General features: G+C 39.5%; 2 protein-coding genes across 2 annotated transcripts; one reads left to right on the plus strand and one right to left on the minus strand.

Moving 5' to 3' along the window:
- On the minus strand, positions 1 to 6,858 carry plekha8 (pleckstrin homology domain containing, family A (phosphoinositide binding specific) member 8). Its single transcript, XM_080896069.1, has 13 exons — positions 6,621 to 6,858; positions 6,090 to 6,206; positions 5,817 to 5,972; positions 5,539 to 5,660; positions 5,172 to 5,330; positions 5,012 to 5,052; positions 4,680 to 4,798; positions 3,629 to 3,956; positions 2,736 to 2,821; positions 1,602 to 1,660; positions 1,068 to 1,269; positions 918 to 979; positions 1 to 814 (listed from the first exon to the last, which is right to left on the minus strand). The coding sequence occupies exons 1-13, from the start codon at positions 6,658 to 6,660 to the stop codon at positions 617 to 619; spliced, it is 1,689 nt and encodes a 562-aa protein (XP_080752195.1). The 5' UTR covers positions 6,661 to 6,858; the 3' UTR covers positions 1 to 616.
- Positions 6,859 to 7,013: 155 nt separating this feature from the next.
- Positions 7,014 to 8,282, plus strand: fkbp14 (FKBP prolyl isomerase 14). The gene is made up of 4 exons (XM_080896072.1): positions 7,014 to 7,368; positions 7,620 to 7,771; positions 7,866 to 7,993; positions 8,080 to 8,282. Exons 1-4 carry the CDS (start codon positions 7,172 to 7,174, stop codon positions 8,236 to 8,238), a joined length of 636 nt encoding a protein of 211 aa, XP_080752198.1. The 5' UTR covers positions 7,014 to 7,171; the 3' UTR covers positions 8,239 to 8,282.
- The last annotated feature ends 832 nt before the right edge of the window (positions 8,283 to 9,114 follow it).

Here is a 9,114-nt window from a genome sequence, read left to right on the forward strand (position 1 = left end):
TTTTTGCTTTTTTTTTTTTTTTTTTTGCTAAAAAAAAAAAAAAAAAAAAAAAATAGTGCTTTGTGCTAGTTGGAAGCATCATCGTATCTCACTGAAGCCAAGAAGAAAAAAAACAACATTGATAATAGTTTCATATTGATCATACTGATCAATTCAAAGGGAATCAAACAATTTTACAAGGAACTGACCAGAACCAAATACCCTGTGCTTAAATACCTTAAAGCATGTAGAGTACGCCTTAAGCCACAATACAGCAACAACCAGAAACAAATGTCACAATGAATAATTATGGTTGGAGTCTGCATAATCAGATTAGAAACACCTTCGCTGTCACCGGTCTCTGGAACAAGACTTGGAATTTAAATCTCCTCAAACCAACCTTAATTAATTGTACTGCTCAGTTAAACCCTTCTCGGGTCGTAAGTACACACATGAACACCCTCTTCATACCAAAACCTCTCCTGCTGTAGAGTTTAAAAACTACTGAAATGTCTCAAAATGACACGAGACAGTCTCACACTACTTTGTACACCTTTCTTCCAGCAGTTAGCCACTACTCTGCCCATTCAGAGGGGCTCTGTTCTTCTCTGAACCGTGAGCATCTCTTGTTCTTATTTCACACCACCTCGTCAGACTCAAGGTTGTATTCTTCATATAATGCATCAAGAATGGCCAGCTGCTTCTCCATGGCAGGCAGATACACTCCCAGATCCCTGTGCATGCCGTTGATAAAATCGCTCTTCAGCTTGTCACCTTCTCTTGACACTAAAGCAGCTGTGAAACTTTGATAAGACGGGGAAGCTCTGAGCGCCAACTGGGGGGGAAAAAAAAAAAAAAGTCAAGTACTTGTCACACAAAGAATAAATATACTCAGAAGGTATTAATACTGGACTGGGTAAAAAAATAAAAATACCTACAGCAAATACACCACGGACAACCCACCCGTGGTACTGCCGAAGAGTCTTCCCATAAGCGTTGTCTGGGTGAAAGAAAAGAAGGAACAATTCAACACTTTTACGTGTTTGAACTTATGTTAAGATGTGCATTGTAAAACAGAAATGCATTACTTAGTGCTCCCTGGATGTCTTGCTCTCCAGCGTTGACTTCTGACAGAAACTCCTTGAGGAACTTCAGCCCTCGTCTGAGCCACAGCAGAGCCTCTGTTGCAGAATTGCGCACCTGGGCAACATCTGTCTCTACTTCATGCAGCACAATAGACTGTAGTGTAGAAAAGCTCTCAGGGTCTGACCTCAGCTTCTGGTGAATTTTCTACAACAGAACACGAGACACTGTGACATAGTACTCTCTACTCTGGTAGACTGTTCTGACTTTCAACGACTAACTGCAATTAATGAATATTTAATACACAGTATATAGTTAAATATGCTTGTTGACAAAAAATATTAACAAGAAATGGACAGAACACTAAAGCTAAACAAAAAAGGGGAATGAAATAAATACCTCATTATTGACAAACTGTATGACTGATTGGACTCTACTCTTTAATGCAGTTTTGAAAATGTGATTGAATAATTTAGAGCAACTTTTAAAGACCAACTTCACTGTTATTCCTTCGATTAACCAAAATCATGTGCTCTTACCTTTATGTTTCCGACAAAATCCATTTTAACTGGTGCAAACACTGTGGATCCCAGTTTGTCTGAGAAGAGAGAATCTATGATAACTTTTTTTTGCTGGTTCTGAAGCACAGATTCTCAACTTGTGTCCTACTTTGAGTGCACAATGTTTTGATGTTTTTAAGTAATAACAGGCTGCTTAGATGTCCTTCAGATTTAAACTAAATATAACACTGAAATGAGGGATTACGGTGCACTCTAAGACCTACTGGACTGTATTAAGTATAGGACACACACAGACAAAAATAGGTTACCATCACTGTGGGCTGTAAACTTTCAAACAAAGCTGGGAATAGGCTTTAGCTAAGAGGTCACGTTAGTTCAGATACAAATTTAAGCTTATTGAGATGTTTTATGTGTTTATCTATAGACAACCATTACATACATCAAGTTTCTCTCTTATAAGTAATTTTAACTTTAGAAAACAGCTCACTGTAAGTAACCTTTACTGATGTCAGTTCATGTGAAATACAGACTAACATTCCCTTCGACCTCTTACATGTGTGCTAATTGAAAGCTGTTGTTTAAAGATAATTCCTAATAATCCTACTTCAGCCTTGGTATTTGTTAACACAGGAATAACTCTGACAAACAAGGCAGACCCTTTTTATAAAACAAAACAAAAAAACAATGTTTTTGGCTCCATGTTACTCAGGTCTTGCACTTCTTCACTTTGTAATTCTGTGAATGGCGACTTTTTATCATGACGTAATACACTGTGAGTAACAAAGTGTGCACACAGCACAAAAATGTGCATGACCTAATTCTTATGATTAACCTTGTCATATGATATTATTTTGGGCTACAAAGAACAACTAAAGACAGACATACATGTGCAAAAAGAAAGTAACAGAGACATGAAGGAAAAGTGTGATGAAGAACCTGTGATAGAAAGCTGCCACCTCATTAATTGCAAAGATTATGAAGGACAGAACATGTACATAAAAGAGGGGGAAAACAGCAAATGAAAGTGATTGTCTTTTTTTTCTTTATCGGAGTTAAAAATGCTGAGATTACAAGAAATGCAAATGGGAACCATGAGAATTAGGAACAGGGTGTCAGATAAAGATGAAGAGAGGCTTAAAGTAACCGGCCTACCTAATACAGGTACTATTGCATAGCATGAGTCCAAAAACTCTTGTGTAGGGATACCATTGTCGTCATCCAGTCTTATATCACTAAATCTAAAAAACAAAAAACAAGAAGTAGAATAGATTCAAACAGCAGAATATATTAGAGGGAAGCTATCCCATATCAGTTTTTATTTGACCAAAAGCAAACAGAAAGAAAACATGATAATAAAGATTAGAAGAACAATACTGTGGATGCTTAATCAACATCCACACTAATTAGAGGAGCATACATTTCAAAACCAAGCCAGAGAGACAAGTCACACAAAACATCATGCAACTCTGACAAAAGTACCCAAGACTACTTCATCTAAAACTTAAAAGAGCTGTGGTTTTCACTAATCTTTCCCTTTGTTTGATTCCTGCATTACAATAACATTCACCTCAAACAGTACAGATGTAAATCACACTCTAGCCACATGTTCGATTACACTCTCAGAATCTTAAAAAAAAAAAAAAAAAAAAAAAAAAAAAGTATTTGAAAAAGAAAGAAAAGTTAACAAAACAGGTTTACAAACCCAAATATCAGACGAGGGCCTCTCTGTGTCATGTGATCAAGAGAGAACACACTGATATAAAACACTTGACTGTAAGATCTTAAAAACTGACTTTTTCAAACTTGTTATTAAACTATTCTGTGCAATACTGCAGCACTATTATTATTAACAAACTAAGTCACTGTGCAGTCTAGTCAGAAGATACAGCACAAGCGCAGAGCCTTAGTTACAAATATACTATACATATAAATTAAATGAGTTTAATACTGCAGCAGTGAAATATCACAGACAATTGTATACTTAAATTCCCACAGTAAGTAAAGTGTCCTAAGGGATGTGAGCTTCCTGAGTGGCATTTTCATACCTGTGACTCATTGTGCTGAAGAATGTTTCCACCTGCTCTGTGTCTTCTGACTCAGTTGACTTTCTGGGAATCTCGCCTTCTTCTTCACCCTCTTCTTGGTGCTGAAGTCGAAAATCCTTCACGTCCCCATTGTTGTTGTCATGCGTCTGACTTTGGTCCACTTTGTCCATCTGCTCTTGTCCTATCTGCTTTTGTTCATCATCTTCACTCTCGTCATCCCCCTCTGCTGGCTGGTCATAGTGTTCAATCTCAGGGGTGGTCTGGGTAGTAGGTAAGCTAGGATTAACTTGATCCTTGTGGACTTCTGAGCTGCTGGCTGTTTCAGTGTCTGCATGAAACAACGATGCATGAGTCTTTTTGCAAATTAGACTGTCAAAAATCAGTCTAGTGTCTACACATTTTTTTTATTAAACACGACCTATGACCCTGAGAAAGCTACTCCAGTAGCATCACAAATTCACAGTTGGTACAGCAACTCAAGCCATTTTAGGTTCCTCATCTCTCCCTGTAAGACAACTTTCTTCTTATTGGCTGATGCTTGCAAATAGAAGATTTGAATAGCAGGTGGGTGAAGCAGCTGCACCCAGAGCCAGAGCTGTATAGCTGAGATGACAATATGAAGAAATACGAGCACTCACAAAGAGACAGCTATCTTTTTAAATGGCTATATTGCATATATTAATTTATTTTCTTATGCTACATTAAAATACAATATAAGAAAATAAACATTAAAAACCTCTGCATCTCCATTGACTTACTATATAGATCCCAATCAAAGTAATAAAGTATGAAAAGACTAGTCTTATTTCTCAGCAATGGCCCCTTTGTGTAAAGGCTTTGTCACTGCTAAGGGAAATGTAATAATGGAACAAGTCATCCATCACTGTACTCACTAAAAGACAATAATCTATTCACTTCAGTTCATAGAATACACAAACAACAACCAGGGCCCTTGAGTGCTGTGTAGTCTTTCCTTTGTGGAATGCGGTAATGGTTTTTAGTTCAGGAACTTCCCCAGCAAGAAAAGCGAGTGGCTGGCAACCTGACCTACCTGATGGAGAAGATTGGTTTTCTGGTCTGCCTGGCTCATCTGGTCCCTCTGGCCCGGAGTCAAGGGTCTGGCTGTCATGTGCAATTGTTTCTCCTGAGGTTTCGGACAAATCTTTCCACCTGTAATATGTTTCAGGACAATGTGTCAATTCTAAAAAGCTGGGACAGAAATTATGCCCTTGACAAAATGCAACAACAATGGCAGAATATCAACAGAAACCTTTTGAAACTGTATTTTTGTTTGAACATCTCTTTGCTCTGTGCTACCTTTAGCACCTACGTGGCACTTCATGAGCGATAAAATCATTCAATACAGTAAGAGAAGCCACCTACTTTTCTCCAAGGTTCTGATTTAAATGATGGCTGTGTTTAATCTGTGGAGACAGCACAACACAGACAAACACTGGGTGACTACGCATATTTTGATTTTTGGAAAACAATCCCAGAGCAATTATACTAGCTTGCCCACACAGAGCTGGTGAGAGAAGTATACCTTCTGAGGTTTGATGGGTGCTACTGGAGGAGTTCCTGGTGGACTCTGTGTTGCCAAATCTGTAGTGAAAGTACGATTTGCTATCTGCATGCATTCCTCTAGAGTCTTAAGGAAAGTCGTGCATGTAGACTTCACCATATTCCCAGTGTCTAGACCCATCTGAGAAGGAAACACAAACATACATGTTGGGTGTAGATTGCTAACGAAATCTGCTGAAATCCAAGCCAAAAGATTCAAGACGTATACAACAACTGTTTCTTGTCTATTAATACGTACATAGCAACTGCAAACTAGCTACTCTATACTGCAGTTTCACACTAACAGCAGCATATCACATTTCATCAGCTCATCCAAACTTTAACCTTACCTCTGGTGTGTCTCCTAGCTCATCATTCTCCTTGATCTTGTTTACTTGTTGGAGGAGAAGGTCACAGTACAATCTGAGTTCTGACATCTTAGTTTTCAGCGCCTCTGTATTCTCCTGAAGCTCTGTATTCATTGTGCACACAGACAGCAGATCAGAGTTTGAGAAGTCGTGCAAATGCCTTACAACACTTGTATGTAAGTATGGTCTGTACTATTCCAGGTCTAAACGCTTTTACCCTGTTTTTACTTGCAACAGTATCTTGTAAAGTATCCAAATACCTTTTTCTCTCTTGGTTCGGTTGTCTGTAAGGCAAGCTTTGGCTGTTCCCAGCGCCACCAGCCATTTCTGCCTTTCTGCTGCATTGATGGCTCTGAGGTAAAAGTACTGCTCTCCTGGTATGGTCAGGTCAACTCGTGTAGAGTCAGAGGAATGAACTAAAAAAAAAAAAAAAAAAAAACAGCAGCAAGCAAGGGAACATGCCTGTCAGTACTGCACCCAAAGGATGCTTGCTCTGGTTAAACCGTGCACAGAGTAAAGTGGAGCACACCGACCTTGGATTTCACAAACGGAAATTTTAATGCTGCCCTTGCACCCTTTCCAGGCATCTTCTTGAGAGTCATAGTAGGACAAAGTTCCTCCATGAAGCACAAACCAGCGAGGCTGCCAACCTATAAAGCGTATGGGAAAAATAAGTGAATCAATGCTGTGGCATTACTGTAAACTGCACTTAGTTTTTAGCATTAGAAAAGTCATCAACATACAGCGTTACCCAGCTTCGTGAACTTGACGAGTCTTAAGTTATGTTAGCAACAACTAATTGGTTGTGAAGTCAGATTATAACGACAGGTGGTGGACATGACCGAGCGCTGCTAGCTAAGACTGACGTAACGGCTCAACTCTAATTCACTGAACAGCTAATTTATCAAAGATAGGAATGCTAGTGGTCAATACGCTACCAAAGCTGGCGGGCAGCTAACGGTAGCTCGTCCGTTTTAACGTCACAAACTCGCTGTCATGCTAGCTAGCAGCCTCAAAACGAGCTCTACAACGGAAAGCACGCAAAGACTTTAGTGTTAACCTACCACTTATGTAATTGGTCCACTTATACAGCATTCCTTCCATTATTTAATTGCGTGTTTTTCCCGTTCATTACTTGTTTATCACAACAGGACGTGATGCCCAGCTGACTGTAGCGACTCCATTGGGCCCGAGTGTGATTTTCGGAGTAACGTCCACCGCTTTGCATTCCAACTACGTCGATAAAAGTGCGTAAACTTTTTCGTGAATCTGCCACTAGCCGATCCTGAGCGTTACTATCGCCTTTCTTCACCACACCCCCGCCCCCCTCCTTCGTCATATGGGTTTAAGTAGCCTAGGTGTGGATTGTAGTGATTGGCACATGGAAGCATCAATGAAAGAAGAGATTCTAAAGAAAGGGCGGGGCTTAGGAATGACGCTATCCAATTGCAGATGGAGGAGGGCAGACAGCTCAACAGTGGGTGCATTCGTCGCAGAAGTTGGGTGCCACGTATGGCATTCTTTACATGTCTTTATTTTAAATTCTGTAGAAAGAGAGAGTGAAATTGAAGTTATCTCATCCACTTCTCATGAGTAAGTGCTGTTATCTATAAGTATGATCTTGTTTTCTCTCTGCTCGTTATTGGCATCACTGTTTGTGTTGGTCACTGGGGGAAAACTGCCCGAGCCCGAAGTGAAAATTGAGGTGATACACAAACCCTTCATGTGTCACCGCAAGTCAAAAAACGGAGACATGCTTCTTGTTCATTACGAGGGATTTCTGGAGAGTAATGGCACCATGTTTCATTCCAGGTAATAAATGTAACAGTGATGCATGTATTGCATATACTTTAGTCTCAACTGCTTATTAAAACTGTACGCCGCTGAACATGTGCAGCATCTCATATTTCTGCGTTTGTGCAGCTGTACAGTCAAACTCAACACTTATATCCTCACATAGTTGGCTGGCACTCACTTAACCCTCATTCCACTTACATTTGGCATATCAGTCCTCTGTATGGCATCCGGATATTGACTGCATGTCTCTTTTTGACTCCTGATAGCCGCAAACATGGGGATAAAAACCCTGTGTGGCTTACCCTGGGGATCCGAGAGGTGCTCAAGGGTTGGGATAAGGGTCTGCAGAACATGTGCACAGGGGAGCGCAGGAAGCTGACTGTACCTCCATCGCTGGCATATGGCAAGGAAGGAAAAGGTAACACAAACTATGTGCAACACATACAGAAAAAACAAAACAAAACGTTCCACTGTAACATCTCTGTCACTTGGACATTTTTATTGGTTTACAGGGAAAATTCCTCCAGGCAGCACCCTCATTTTTGACATTGAACTCATGGAGATTCGAAATGGGCCCAGGTCACACGAATCTTTCCGGGATATGGATCTAAATGATGACTGGAAGCTCTCCAGACTGGAGGTATCTGGCTAGCTAGCTTGCGATCTGTCTGCCTGGCTATCTGGCTATCTATTTTGTCATTACTATTTTCTCTCCACACCTTTCAGGTAAAAGAGTACTTGAAGAAGGAATTTGAGAAACATGGCTACTCACCCAACGACACACATCATGAAGTTATGGTGGATGACATCTTCAAAAACGAGGATGAAGATAAAGATGGGTTTATATCTGCCAGGGAGTTCACCTACCAGCACGATGAACTGTAAAAGACTTTTTTTTTTTTTTATCAGTTTTTTTAAAATAATATTTTCACACTATTTGAACTCCACTCTCATATTTTTGTGACTGAACTTGAAAATATCAGCTCGATGTCGTGTTATTTTATATTAAAAGGACTTTTTAATTTATATTTCTATTGTACATACACTGAAAATGCCACCACAAATGCATTTAGGTCACTGTTCTGGATTCATTAAACTATTATTTTGAAAATAAAAAAAATCTTTGTTAATTTATCTTTACTACGTTTATAATTAATGCCCCGAAAAAGTATATTGTGACATAGCTGGAAGTAGCCATCAGGAAAATGGCACATTCTAGTCATAAAAGCATGATAATGGTAGGCTGTGGTGTTTAAACAAGGCTTTATTGTATTATTAAGAAAACAACCTGATCTGTTGATGCAAGGTATAGCCTATAATGTATGAATGCCACAAAACAATCAACACTCATCAGACCAGGCAACGTTTTTCTAATCTTCTATCGTCCAATTTTTGTGAACCTATGCAAATTATAGCCTCAACTTCTCATTTTCAGCTAACAGGAGTGGCACCTGGTGCGGTTTTCTGCTTCTGTAGACCATCTGCAATGAGGTTCAACTTGTTTTGCATTCAGTATTGGATTCATTTTGTATCTTGCACATACCTGGGTTGTAATAAGGGGTTATTTGAATTGTTTCGGGATTTCTATGAGCTCAAAGCAGTCTGTCCATTCTCACTCTGACTTCTGTTCTGTCATCAACAAGACATTTTCATCCAGGAAACTGCCACTCACTGGATGTTTTTATTTATTTGTTTGTTCAATAATCCTCTGTGAACCCTAGAGATGGCTGTGCAGGAAAATCTCAGTAAATCAGCAGTTTC

This window comes from Rhamphochromis sp. 'chilingali' (assembly GCF_963969265.1).
Source record: "Rhamphochromis sp. 'chilingali' genome assembly, chromosome: 11".
Classification (NCBI taxonomy): domain Eukaryota; kingdom Metazoa; phylum Chordata; class Actinopteri; order Cichliformes; family Cichlidae; genus Rhamphochromis; species Rhamphochromis sp. 'chilingali'.